Source organism: Oppia nitens, unplaced genomic scaffold (genome assembly GCF_028296485.1).
Source record: "Oppia nitens isolate AA-2021 unplaced genomic scaffold, nextdenovo-longstitch-racon4-pilon3 scaffold1_pilon_pilon_pilon, whole genome shotgun sequence".
Classification (NCBI taxonomy): Eukaryota; Metazoa; Arthropoda; class Arachnida; order Sarcoptiformes; family Oppiidae; genus Oppia; species Oppia nitens.
Genome location: NW_026533199.1, coordinates 9,746,324 through 9,761,300, shown reverse-complemented (window position 1 = coordinate 9,761,300; position 14,977 = coordinate 9,746,324). Strand labels below are relative to the sequence as shown.

General features: G+C 27.0%; 4 protein-coding genes across 4 annotated transcripts; 2 read left to right on the top strand and 2 right to left on the bottom strand.

Annotated features, from left to right (window-relative positions):
- Positions 1–3,862: 3,862 nt before the first annotated feature.
- Positions 3,863–5,162, bottom strand: LOC128952131 (innexin inx2-like). Its single transcript, XM_054297469.1, has 2 exons — positions 4,974–5,162; positions 3,863–4,856 (listed from the first exon to the last, which is right to left on the bottom strand). Exons 1-2 carry the CDS (start codon positions 5,104–5,106, stop codon positions 3,892–3,894), a joined length of 1,098 nt encoding a protein of 365 aa, XP_054153444.1. The 5' UTR covers positions 5,107–5,162; the 3' UTR covers positions 3,863–3,891.
- Positions 5,163–6,186: 1,024 nt separating this feature from the next.
- On the top strand, positions 6,187–7,817 carry LOC128951864 (serine/threonine-protein kinase Pak-like). Its single transcript, XM_054297151.1, has one exon. It carries the CDS (start codon positions 6,264–6,266, stop codon positions 7,815–7,817), a length of 1,554 nt encoding a protein of 517 aa, XP_054153126.1. The 5' UTR covers positions 6,187–6,263.
- Positions 7,818–9,324: 1,507 nt separating this feature from the next.
- LOC128951266 (uncharacterized protein DDB_G0283357-like) lies at positions 9,325–10,758 on the top strand. Its single transcript, XM_054296516.1, has 2 exons — positions 9,325–9,970; positions 10,025–10,758. Exons 1-2 carry the CDS (start codon positions 9,325–9,327, stop codon positions 10,756–10,758), a joined length of 1,380 nt encoding a protein of 459 aa, XP_054152491.1.
- A 225-nt stretch (positions 10,759–10,983) lies between these two features.
- LOC128951879 (acetyl-coenzyme A synthetase, cytoplasmic-like) lies at positions 10,984–14,643 on the bottom strand. The gene is made up of 7 exons (XM_054297167.1): positions 14,307–14,643; positions 14,031–14,226; positions 13,812–13,960; positions 13,517–13,726; positions 12,080–12,539; positions 11,490–11,982; positions 10,984–11,231 (listed from the first exon to the last, which is right to left on the bottom strand). The coding sequence occupies exons 1-7, from the start codon at positions 14,627–14,629 to the stop codon at positions 11,035–11,037; spliced, it is 2,028 nt and encodes a 675-aa protein (XP_054153142.1). The 5' UTR covers positions 14,630–14,643; the 3' UTR covers positions 10,984–11,034.
- Between the last annotated feature and the right edge of the window lie 334 nt (positions 14,644–14,977).

The following is a 14,977-nucleotide window of genomic DNA, read 5'->3' as shown; positions in this document are numbered from 1 at the left end:
TTAAAATATTATATTCAATATATTTCATTTAATTTTGATAGTTTTATTATTGTATAATTTAATTGATTTAGTCAAAGTCAATTTTGCTTAAATCATTATTAGTATTGTTATGCAAAATTACTATAAGTTTACTAATATTATATTAAACTTAATATTATTTTATAAGTATTAATAATATATAATATATATTCCAATTAAATGAAAAGCATATTAAAATTTACACAAAAGTCTTAAATGATATTAATATAAATTTATGTTAATAGCAATAATACAATTCCGTCCAATTTTGTAAAATTTAAAAAATTCAAATAATATTAAATTCACTCTATTGTGATATTTTAACAAACACTTTAAATCACTCCAAAAAAATTGTTTAAATAAAATTTTAAAAATTGTACACAAAATAAATAAAGTTTTGTTTAATAATTCATTTGTTGCCATTATTTGCGTTATTAGTACTTATTATTATTAATACACAGTGTCTCATGTAATCAATTTATATTAAATTAATATAAAATGAATAAATAACAAAATATTGAGAAAAATTAGCCAAATGTTTGATAATAAAAAATAACAAAATAGTTCTATAAAATACAGAAATTAAAAACGTTTTAATTTATGAAATTAATAATTATATTACATTAAAGTATTACAATTTTTATGTCTAATTTGAAAGTAACTTAAATTTTAATAACATTTTGAGAATATCATATTATGCTAAAAAAATATAGTTTAATACTTGATTAAAAAAATATCGGTGTCAATAAAATCATTTGATGATAAAATTACATTGAAATCCAACAAAATTATTGATTATCATAAAATTAGCAAACTTTTGAAAAAAAATTATTACTGACCCAATTGGCATTTATTTCCTTAAAAGATTGAGTTGTCTATTCATTTAACTAAATATCAATTTTTATTATTGATATTTTCTCATATTATTGAAACACAGATACTGTACATACATACATACAAATCACACACAAAAAAACTAATGTTTAAGTAAAATATAGATAAATGATAAAAATTTATAAAATATAAAAAATGTGTAATAAGTCGATATTAACTAATTTGAATTACACTGAATTGTTTTATTATATAAATACTACGAATACTTTATTATAATTGTTTAAATTACTTTTAAGAATTAAATTAAAATTATTAATGAGATAAAATTATTATATTCATTTTTTAAAAAATGGAGATAAATAAAATAAAATTTTTAGTTTAACTAAAGTTAAACCAACATTATTTAGATTATTAAAATATTAATGGCAAATTTAATCAATAATTAAAATCATATTTTTTGTATTAAAAAATAAATTTATCAATTAAGTAGTTATTAAATTTATTTTTGTTGTATTTTATTACTCAAAAATTAACTTTCACATAAACTAATAAATTTACTAATATATAAATGAGGTACAATTAAAAACTTTATTATTATAATATTATTATTGTTACTAAAATAAATTTTGAAATAATTTTAAAAATTGTTATAATAATATAAATGGATATTAAAGTAAAATAGCATATGATATTAATTTATTCAAATTAATTGATTATTTTTTATATATAGTTATTGATAATTAGTTCGGTGATAACTGTGACCACATGTAGGACAATACCGGCTGCCATTAGTTCCAAATGGGATCTGGATGTTAGACAGACTGACCTACAACAGGATCCCATTGAACCGCAAGTTATTGAAGTGCCAGCCGTCGATCTGCCCGTCAAAATCATATTTAACTCAAAATCAAGCGGTGTATATGTCCAACAAATACACCATCCAGGTTAGTTTACTTAATATATAATAAATATAATAATGAAATTTAATAATTATAAATCTATAGGCGCTAAGGGACAGACAGAAGCTACACAATCGGAGGAAGAACCGCATCGAGTGGTTCATCAAGTGGTTCGTCCAGTCATTCAAGAGATACGCGAAGTGATTGTTCCGTTTAGACGTGTCATACAAACTATACGACCGGTTGTCGAAGATATTCAGACACAAGTGGCTAAAGGGAACCGACAGACTATGGACAGGGATTTCATTACTAATGAAATGCAAATGTCTCCGCAAACGGCATACAAGAGTCCATTTAGTTTAAGAATTGCCGACTTATGGAAATCAGCCAAAGAAGCTGCGGTTAAGGCAAAGGCTTAACATTTATTACATTATATTTATAAACATATAAAATAATTAATTTACATTATATTTATTATTTATTATTATTAACAATAATTAATATAATTATTTACTTTAATAATTATTTTAAATAATAATTGAATTTTTAATAGAATTAAATAATATAAGTTAAATATTTTAATTATTTATGTTAAGGTATTATAATTTGTAATTTTTGTCATTTATTTACTAAATAAATTGTTATATGATTTTAAAATAAATTAATAGTTATGTAAAATAATTTATATAAAATTATAAGCAAAATAATATTACGATGGATGTAGTAATTCCCGTCCAGTGCTAATAAAATTGATAAAATGTCTGTTATTTGCCATTTGTTGTCTGCATTTTACAACTAAAACAATTGACACACAAATCGCTATTGCAGTTATAAAACATAGTGATGTTTTAATACTACCAAATTGTGAGTATATAGGAAATAGTGATGATCCAGGTGCAATCAAACTTGTACCATTGTCATCAACGGTTAGGTTATGTAGATCAGTGACACTATTATTGTTAAGACTAATTGCAACTAACGTTGTGCTAATTGGCAAATACAAGCAAAAAATCAAACATAACATTTTTTCACACATATATATATACGGTATATACTAGTTAAGTTTAAAATATATAATTTAAAATATTTATAAATTTATATAATTATTTATTTTTTAAATTTATTTATTAATAAATGTTGTGTTTATGATATTTAAAAATAATTGTCAGCTTAAATGTTAGTTTTTTCTACTTAGATCACAATAATTTATATAATAATAAATTAATAATGACTTCATTATTAGAGTGAAACTCAATGAAAAACAAAACTTATTTGGAAGTACAGTAATAATACCGTATATATAAGTTTATAGTTGATAAATATGATATCATTATAAACAGTATTAATAGTCTAATATTTTTTAATTTAATAATATCGTTTTCATCGCTACTTACATTACATTTTTATTACAGTAATATTGTATAATAACATTATAAATGAAACTAAAATTAGAAAATTTTGATTACCGGTAGTATAATTATATACTGTATAACTTACATTATAATAGAAAATAAATATTTTCTATTAATTAAACCAATTAATCTAATAATTACAATATATTTTTACTTCATTAAGTTATTTTTATTAACAATAATGTTATATAATTTGTAATTACATGAAAATATATATTAAATAAAATTATTAAAACATGTAAAAATATAATTTTTATTAAAATGGCACAAATGTATTCATATAGTTCAAGCATAAAATTAATCTTAAGATAACAAAATATAATTAATTAAAATTATTGTTATGAAATGCTATAACATTATTTGGAAAACATTGTATCAAAATTATAAATAGAAATATTTTATAATAAAACAAAAATCTACAAAATTGAATAAAAATTAGATCTCTTGAAAATAAATTTTTAAAAAACTACAATATAATTGCAATTTTTTAATGGATTAATTTTTTATATTATATATTTAACTGAAATTACTAAAACAATGTAATTTAAGTGTGTATATCTGAGTGTCATATAATTTAATGATGTAAATTAATATTGTAAATAATGAAATACAATACATTGTTAAAGTTTTATATGACTATAATTTAAATTGTTATAAGAAACTATAAATAATAAAAATAGATTTAAATAAATAAATTATTTAAAATATTTTTTTTCTAAAAAAAAAGTTTAAGCTTTTTGATACAAATTATCGGACAGTTCGACGACAACATCTCTGAAGTTAATGCGATCCAAGTTTTTGGATAACATCGTCAATACAAACCAATCGCCAATTGATAGCCGTTTGCACAGTGCATACAGTGAGTCATGATTTGTGAGGCACCGGGTCTTTAATGAGAGATAGCGAGACCGGGGAACACATATTAGGACAGTTCTATAGGTAAGTCCTATGACAGTGATAATGAACAACAGGTAGAACCAGAACCACAAAAATATGTAAATCTTTTCGTTGACTATATTAATGGGTAAAAGACAGAGAGCGTCCTTTTTCTCGACATCACCGGACGAACCAAACAAATAAAATATACATTTAGTAATTCTCGGGAATACCCGTATCATAGGATCGTCTCTGATCTCTCCGTCCCAATTGGATAATGTTAACGCTTTCCATCCATAAGTGCTAAACTGACCGCTCAGAAAGTTGTCCATCAGTTTCATTTGAATGCAAACGTTAATTAAATTTAGACATTCGGTTAAGACATACGTCCGAAATAATAGATTATTATTATTGAGACTATCGGCCAGATATCGGACAAGTATAGCTCGGTTAGACTTTTTGACGTCTTCGGGACAAATGGGTTGATCTAAACCTAAAATTATATTTTTGATGTGATTGTCTTCATATGTCTTCCATATATATCTGGGAATGTAGAACATGACGGCCTGTATGAACAAAACAAATCCCACCCATTGATAGTAGGAATGGTAGACAAGTTTTTCATTTTTAGATTTTCGCGAGTTATCAATGCCTGGATAAGGTATTAGTCCTCCCTCCTCGGCTGTCCCTATTTTTTTATTCCAGGCGCTCACCACACTAAACGTACTCCTTGTCCAGCAATACCCGTTCAATAATTTTGTTTCTATCTTTGATCCCTCTGAGTGACAGTATATGGGATTACCAAAATGTTGAAAGGCTGTCCACGTACATCATCATCATTATCATCATCAAAGTATTAAATATATATATATATTATTATGTTAGTTATGGTATATAACTATTGTACATAAACTATAAAATTATTTATACATACCGGTGACTACTATACTACAGGCCACTAGTATAACAAATGTATAGATGTAATGAAGTTTAAAGATATTGTTGTCGATGACAGTTGACTGTCGGTGAGTGAGATAAGTCGAGAGACCAGAAAATAAAGTAAACATATTTTTTCAATAAAAAAATCACTAAACAATAAAATGACACAATTTTTTTTCACTGAACAACTATTCAATCAATTACTATTATGTCATAGTATTTAATAAAATATTTAAAAATGACTAATTATTATTTAAATTATTATAATCTATACAATATTTGTACATTTTATTAGTAGATAACATTTTATATTAATATATTATATTTTTAAAAATTTATATAATATTGATATTGAAAATTGATATCCATAAAAAACTATTCAAGCACATTTTTGGTCAAACAAATCAAAATTCACGACAAATTTGTTTGATAAATTTATTTGGATATATTTTAAATAGAAATTATATAAATAATATATATATATATTATAAATTGCTAATATTATCAACTGATTTACATTGAAGTCATATAAGCAATAGGAAGTCCGTAATACATAACATCCTCACCGACAAAATTTTCATAATATTCATCGACACTTTTAACTAAATGCTTCAATAGAACTGTTGATTGCATTTATTATACTGTATATAGAATTTATAAATTTTTTAATGTTATGTGTTTTTATACTTTTATACAAAACTTATTGTTTGACTAAAAAATAAATATATTTATAATTTTAATAAATATAATTATTAATTTTGTTGCTGAGATTAAATGTCATACGTTTTATTTATATATTGTTTAGTATAATAATAATTATTATTAAAAAACAATTATTACATTATGACTCAGGTAAATTTGATAAGTGCAAACATATCAATAGCACGTGAATTATTAGTACAATAATAGTAATACTGTAATATTAATGTTAATAAATAATAAACAAAAAATATTTTTTATTTTGAGTGATATTTAATAATTTTCTTATTGTTATAATTGAATCATCACTAATATTTTATAACTTCATACTTGTGCCAAATTAAATTAACCTGGTAAAATTATTGTATTTATTGCATATTTTAGATGCAATTTAGATGATACATGTGTATAGTTTATCAAATAAATTTAAAAAGTCGAAAATCTATAATATCTAATATAAGTGCACACACACACACACACACACACACACACAGACACATACCGATACATATCATACATACCAATGCCCTACTACTACTATTACTACTGTATACCTGGTTTGTAATTAGATAGCCTAAGTTTGTCAATGAATAAAGTGGTAAACAAGATATTCCGTATAAAGTCCATCAGTGGTAATATACAACACCAATCAAAAGGTGGCCTAACATCAGTTGACACAAACGGAAAGTTAATGGATAAGGAGTCGGCCAAACGTGGCTCAGACATTGGCAATCCGTACAGTTTTCAGCATAAAATACACGTTGGCTTTAATGCTGAAACCGGTCAAATGGAGGGGTTGCCACCGGAATGGCTGGAATTGCTTCGCGAGGCAAACATATCCAGTAGTGAACAATCGAAAAATCCTAAAGCAGTGGTCGATGTACTCAAACTTTTTGTAACCATAAGTCAAAAACAAGAGAAATGGATCGGAAAAGAGGAAGTGATTGCCAGTGAAACTAAAGAGATTGAAAGACAATTGGAGAAACAGTGCGCTCGAACCCAGGCGTTCAATGGTGACGACCTATTGTCAGATATTAACAGAGAGCTAACTAATCGACACTTTTTTACAAAAACTAAATTTTTTGATACACTTTTGGACGATATCTACGACTGTGAATCTATCGATAAAAAAGGTTGGACAACAACACCGCCGCCAAACACACCAAACCTATTAAATGAAGAACAGTTGGTCACCGACGACACTACCGATGATAATAGTAAGCATTGGAATTGCGAGACTCAGGATAAAGAAGAGATGACTGATGAAGAAGTTATCGATCGTTTGAAAGACATCGTTAACAATACGGATGATCCGCTCGATAGATACGATATCATCAAAAAGATAGGTTCGGGTGCGTCGGCTACTGTTTATACGGCCATTGATAGTCTGACCGGTGGGACTGTTGCCATCAAAAAAATGAATTTATCGCAACAGTTGAAAAAGGAACTCATAATTACTGAGTTAATGGTTATGAAAGATCAGAATCACGAAAATCTTGTCAATTATATTGACAGTCATTTTGTGGACAATGAACTGTGGGTTGTAATGGAGTATTTAGAGGGCGGGTCACTGACCGATGTTATCAATAGTTCCGTACTTAGCGAGAGTCAGATGGCCTGCGTTTGTCTGGAAGTACTCAAAGCAATAGTTTATTTACATTCAAAGAGTATCGTTCACCGCGACATCAAAAGCGATAATATTTTGCTGGGAATGGACGGCACCGTCAAAGTGACAGACTTCGGGTTTTGTGGACACATCACCGGTGACGAGAAACGCCATACATTGATAGGTACGCCTTATTGGATGGCACCGGAAGTAGTATCCAGAGCTCAGTACGGTTACAAAGTTGATGTCTGGAGCTTAGGTATTATGATGATTGAGATGATTGACGGAGAGCCGCCTTATATGAATGAATCGCCACTTAAAGCTCTTTATTTGATTGCCACACACGGAAAACCTGACATCAAGAGTCGTCATCAGTTGTCACCCGATTTGCTTAACTTTATAGACAGTTGTCTCGAGATAGATGTCGACAAAAGAAGTTCCGCCGCAGAGCTCTTAAACTACGATTTTATGGCCAAAGCAACTGACATGTCATCTATTGTGCCGTTGATTAAGGCATCAAACAAAACTAATTAACAATTTTTTATAACACATATATTTTATTAGACGATTTGTTTGATAAAAAAAACAATATAACAAATTATGTTGTTTTATATACATTAAGATATTATTTAATGTATATGTAATTTAATTAACATAATTAAATTAGACTTTAGAAACTAGAATATAAGTTAAGTTATATTATAGATAAAATTATTATCAATATAACAAAACAGTAACATTATATAATATATTTAAATATAACTTATTCAATATTTCAAATACGAAAAAGTATTATTGATATAATACTTAAATATAGTAATTTAAACTGAAAAAATAACATAATTTTATCTAAAATTATACATCAGTTACATTTATTATGTTGCAATAGTGCTAAAAATTTGTTTGCTCAACCATAAACATTATTATTTAAAGTAATCATTATTTATTTTATACATTACAAAATTGAGTTATATGTTATATTATTGTTTAATATAATTAAAGTTAAATTTTATATTTAAATATTATTTAACTATTTTTAGACACTTATATTAATTTATTAAAATAATTAAAATTAATTTGTATACAAAATAAACAACTGAATTTTTTTATTTAAATTTTTTATTAAAATATTGTATTTTATAATTTGTAACAATCTGAATAATTGAAGTTTTTTCAAATTTACTATTTAATTATTAATTTATAGTTAAATTAACTAATTCAAATGTTTAAAAATGTGATAATCATTTGTATTTTTTAAAATTTATTTGATCAGTTAAACACAAAAATAATTGTTTGATTATTAATCAATATATTATATCACAAATTTGTTCAAACGATTATATCTTATAGTTTGTTAATAATTAAACTTATATATCAATTAAGATAATAATTTATTTTCGCACATATTTTTTTCAAAAAATACTAAATTAGATATAATTCTAAACAAAAGATTTAATTTTATTAGTTTTATTTTTTTATAATAATGTCTATTTTAAAACGATAAACAAAAGTAAAACAACATTTATAGAAACTTTTGTAATGTTAAAAATAAATTTGAATACTATTGCAGTAATAGTTAAGATCATTCAATAGTTGAAATTATTTAACAGACTATAAAAAGTAAAACAATTTTACTTTTAAAATCATTAGAATTTTAGAAATTTGTGAAAACATATTTGTATTTTAAAGACAAAAGTAAAATGTTTAAAAACTTTATATTAAATGTGTTTTCTATAGTTTTAGTTACTTTAGTTCAAATTAACTCTAGTTTTGGTGATAATGGAGACAACAAATTCATGACTGGAGTACTGTTAGGACATGCGATAACTAAAGGCAAAAGTAATGACAAAATATTGGTCTTTCCTTTTAGCTATGGGTGTGTAATAAATACTATAAAATTATTTATTTAAGTTATGCCTATTTTAAGTATTATTATTATTATGAAACTTTATTTCTATCTATTTATAAAACCTCTAGCAAACCAAATACTGGTATGTCTAATCTGGCACAGGGAGGCAATCCAAACAATGGAATACAAGTTATGGATATGCAATCTGTCACTACTTCTAATAAGCCACTCGTCAATGGAAATATAGGTGAAATGTTATCGGGTTTAACTGGTACTGGATCAACACAAACAACTCATACAAACCCAGAGTCATCCAACCATCCATCCAATGGGTCACCAATGATGAATCAATTGAATCCATCTGCGATCAACTCGCCTCAGACTAACCAAATGATTCAAACTAATCAACCACTGGGAGTGTCTGTTTCATCCTCAGCCATGACTACTTCATCTATGTCTTCAATGAATAATCAAATAAAGTCTAACAATGGTTCGCCTGCAGCTAATATACAGTCACAGACATATCCAACTAACAATAATAATATGCCTCTTATGATGCCTACACCAACTTCTACATCTATAGCCGATAAACCTAATATGCAATCACAGGCTATACCACCGCCGCCAACAATGAGCGTAGGATATCAAACTATGCAACAAATGCAAGCAATTAATAATAGGTTAACTGGTATGAGTTCCCGGGGAACAACACAATATATCAATGATAATAGTAACAATTCAGGATCACCATCAATGACTAATAATGACGCAAATGTTATGAATACAAATCAAGGAAATTATAATATGGGTATGAATTCTGGTGTGGGTATAAACAATGGTATGAGCTTTGGGTACGGTATTATCCTAGATATTAACTCTTATATGAATTCAGGTAATGGCGTGAGCAATGGTAATGGCATGAATTCAGGTGCAAATATGTACTCTGGTGTTAATGGTGTCGGAGGACAGACAACTGGATCCAATAATGGTGGTGTACTGATGAATACAGCACATCAACAACCAAACAGAGGGAGTGTGAGTAACACTGGTATGGGTATTGGTAATGGACAACAATACCAAACATCAACAGGAGCGGGAGTTAATGTGCAGATCGGTACAGGAACAGGGATGGGACTGCACAATAGTGGTATGTCTAACGGGGTTACAGACGGTAATACTATAAATAATGGAGGAGGAATGCCAACAAATATGCCAGTGTCGTCAAGTGGTGGGGTTGATAGTTATAATAATAATAGACGACAAGTTAATAGTATGGGTTCAGCACAAGGAAATGGCGGTTCAATGCAGAATATGAATTATAACAATAATAATAATAATATCAATAATAATAACTACAACAGTCCTGTTATGAGACAATCCGACAATAGGATGCAACCGATGATGGGCTCTAATATGGGTAGAGATTATTCTCGGGATGGATCTGAGGACATGGATATGAGCAACAATATGGGAAATTATGGGATTAGGATGACTAATATGCTGCCAATGGATAATGATGTTGGAATGGATATGATTTATATACCGGACAGTTCAGACACTAAAACAGATAAACAAATTGTAAAACCTAATAAACCTCTGTCGACATACAGGTCCTACAAATATTAATAATAATTATAATATAAAACAGTATAAATAGTAAATAAAAAACAAAAAAATACATATTATTTTGAACTAATAATCTAATATACAAAAATTACTCTATCATTGCTGCATATTTATTTTTGAACACAAAAATCATTTATTTCATATATAAATATATTCAATAGTATATAATAAAAAATATATATAAAACATTAAAAATGTAATTCAAACTATTTCATTATATTATACCTTATATTTTAATAATTGTATTAATAAAAATATAGAAATAAAAATAAAAAGTCAATAAGAACTCGAGTTAATTATGAGTTCCTCTATTATCGACTGGTCGGCCATCGTTGAGGTGTCGCCAAAGTCAAAGTCATTTCGGGTGACTTTTGCCAACAATCGGCGCATAATTTTACCCGATTTAGTCTTCGGCAATGATGTTAACGGTCGGATCATATCGGGTTCGGCCAGTGCTCCGATTTTTTCGCGGGCTTTCATATAATTAATAATATTTTTAAAATTAATTAACTGAATAATTGAATTTATAATAACTTAATAATATAATAATATAACTTTATATACACTATTTACTGTATTATATATTATAATTTTCAATATAAAACTAATATTATTATTAGTGATTAGTAAAAATTATTTAATTTAACATAAAGATAACTTAAAGATAAAAAGATATTTATTTAATTATTATGAAATTATTATTTAAAATATAACTATATTTGTTGACAAACCCCGATGTTTGATATCTTTATTGAGTTCGCTGTTGAACTCAAACCCGTTATTTAGTACAACAAACACATGAATACATTGTCCTTTTATAGGATGGGGCGCCGATACTGCAGCTGCTTCAGCAATGGCCCGGTGCTCAACAATAGCCGTTTCCACTTCAACTGTTGACAGTAGATGTCCCGATACGTTAAGTGTGTCGTCATTGCGACCAGTCATCCAATAGTAGCCGTCACTATCCCGTCTTACGCCATCACCGGTCGAATAATATCCGTTAAACTTCTGAAAATAAGTTATTTGATACCATTCATGTTTGCCATCAATGGTACGAGCTAATCCGGGCCACGGCTTTTTAAAAGCTAACTGTCCCACTGCCGGTCCTTCAATCTCTTTACCATTACTGTCCAATACTACAGCAACAACTCCGAAAAAAGGAAAGGTTGCCGAACCAGGTTTCATAGGTGTTGCTCCAGGAAAACACGTTATCATAGGTCCGCCCTTTAAATTAAAAAAATAAAATCTCATAAATGATTTGATACTATAAAATGTTGTCACAAGTTTTAATAGATATATTAATTAAATAAATAGTATTTACAGTCTCTGTTTGCCAATAGTTATCGACTACAGGACACCGTTGATCACCGACAACATCCCAAAACCAATACCAGGCTTCGGGATTAATTGGTTCGCCAGCGGTTCCCAACACTTTCAATGAGTCGCGTTTAGATGATTTTACGTAATGATCGCCAAACTTCATCAACGATCGTATGGTTGTCGGCGCCGTATAGAAAATATTGACGTCCAACCTGTCAATGATGTTCCAGAGCCGTGATGGGGTCGGGTAGACAGGTGTACCCTCGAACAGTACAACAGTGCACCCGTTGGCCAGTGCTCCGTACACATTAAACGTATGAGCGGCCATCCATCCCAAGTCGGCAGTAGACAAAAACACGTCACCGTCCGTATAGTTGAACACATATTTAAAAGTTAAATAAGAGTATAGCAAATAACCGCCGACCGTATGGACCATCCCTTTAGGTTTTCCTGTACTTCCGCTAAATTTTCAATAGTTTTTTTAGAATAAAAAACATTTTTTTTGAAGTTGTGATTGTAATCATAATACAGTACATGTTTATTATACCGTATATACCGTATATATATATATATATATATTATATGTTTGAAATATAATTTTCAATATTATATTTTTTGTTTAATTACGTTTTTAACTACAATTTTATTGTGTTTTATTTGTTTACATTTGCCTATACTATTGCCTTCTACTGCAGTCCTTATAGTTTTAATATAAAATTAATTTATAACGAGGAAAATAAATTTAAAAAACGTATGTTTTTATTAAATAGTCATAAATTTTATTTTTTGTATAACTGAAAAAATTTCATTATTAATGTTTAGTTATGCAAAAAACATTAATTATAATTTATAAATATCTGTAAATAATATTGATTTTCTATATTTAATTTTTGTTTTTATAAAAAAATGTAAAAGTTTAATTAAATTATAGTTATTTACTAATTATAAATATATTAACTATCAAAGAGATCAAAGTGATTTTACTTTTGAATATATAAAATAAATATTAATATATTAATTATAATAATACTTTTAAAATAGTTAAACTAGTAATACTTTAGTAGTAAACTTTTTGATAAATATTTAAATCTATTAATTATTTACTGTCTTAAACTTGAAATTGTTTATTATATCGTATTAATAATTAATAAACTTTATGATAACAAATTAAATTTACAAATTATACATAAATTTTTTGAAATATAAGATTTGATTAATTATTTGCTATATGACCACAAAATTATTTAACTGATAAGCTATCTCTCTCTCTTTCACTTACTCACTCACTCACTCACTCACTCACTCACTCACTCACTCACTCACTCACTCACTTAGTCACTAAATAAATACTTAATAATTCATTCATTAATACTGTAATTAATTAATTTATTTAATGAATTTAAATGTTAACTAACATACAGTAATAATTTATAAAAACCTGGTGTATAGTATAAAAAGTGGATCCTCGGCCTCCAACCAAACTGGTTGACAATAATCGGAAACACTTGACATGATATCTGTCCAAAATATATCGATCTTATTGTTCCAATTAATGGCATAATTATAGTTAATATCTTTATTATTTTGTTGATGACTAACGCTTAGGTCTAAATGTGGACTTACTATACATGCAATCATTTGGTGTCCCCTTTAATTAAATTGGAAAAAACACAAATAACTAAAATATAATTATATATATAAAGATTATCATTATAATAATATATATATATTACTTATGTTCACATATATTCAAAGCTTTATCAGTGATATCTTTTAATGGTATAAATTTGTTGGCCCGATAGGCACCATCTGAGGTCACTATTAGACAACAATTAGCGTCTATAATGCGATCGGCCAGTGCTTCGGCAGAAAATCCAGCAAACTTTATAAATTAAAAGTTTATTTAAATAACATTTTAAAAAATTAAATAATAAAAATTAAATATAACTTACTATAACTGAATGAATAGCTCCAATACGGGCAGAGCCTAACATAGCGATCACTAATTCAATTGATACCGACATATAAATGGCAACTCTGTCTCCCTTTTTAATGCCCAAACTTTTCAATGCGTTGGCAAACTTACAGACCTCTTGTTTTAGCTCATTATATGTTAGATGTTTGTAAGTGTTTGCATCGTTAGACTCCCTAATTTGTTTGCATATAATATGATGATAAATATTACATATTCAAAGTTAATTGTTTTAAAATATTAAAAAATTAGTTACCAATGATAGCACACCCTATCTCCCAATCCCTTTTCGATGACACGATCCACAACATTATAACACATATTAGTGACCATACCGTCCATCCATTTCATATAAATGGGTCCATTGTTTAGATCAAAGTTATATTTGAGAAAATCATTATTCTGTGACCAACTCTTCCAATAAAACTCTTTTGCGATATCCATCCAAAATGCTTCGGGATCTTCAATAGATTTCTTGTAAAGATGTTTATATTCATTGATACTTGAGATGTGTGCCGTCCTCTTGAACTCATCGCTCGGATAGACGATCGATTGATTGGGTTTGCCGTTAATAATCATTTTATAATTAATTTTTGTCAAACACTTGTATTAACAGACAATCTATAAACTTTTAATCACACAAAACATTTGTATGTATATCACAATTAATAATAAAAATATATTTTTTTGAAAATATATTTCTAATGTTATTAAAGATTTTAAGTCAAAATCTTTAGTCTTTGTTATATTTGTTAAACCATAATAAACATAATATTAAAGTTGTAAATCATGTCATTTTATTATATCATATAATTACATAAAATTATATATCAGACTTTATTTAAAACATATTTTTATTTTATTTCACTTTAATTTCACATTAATAAATAACAAATATTAAAAGTAAAGAAATAGTAATATTGATAT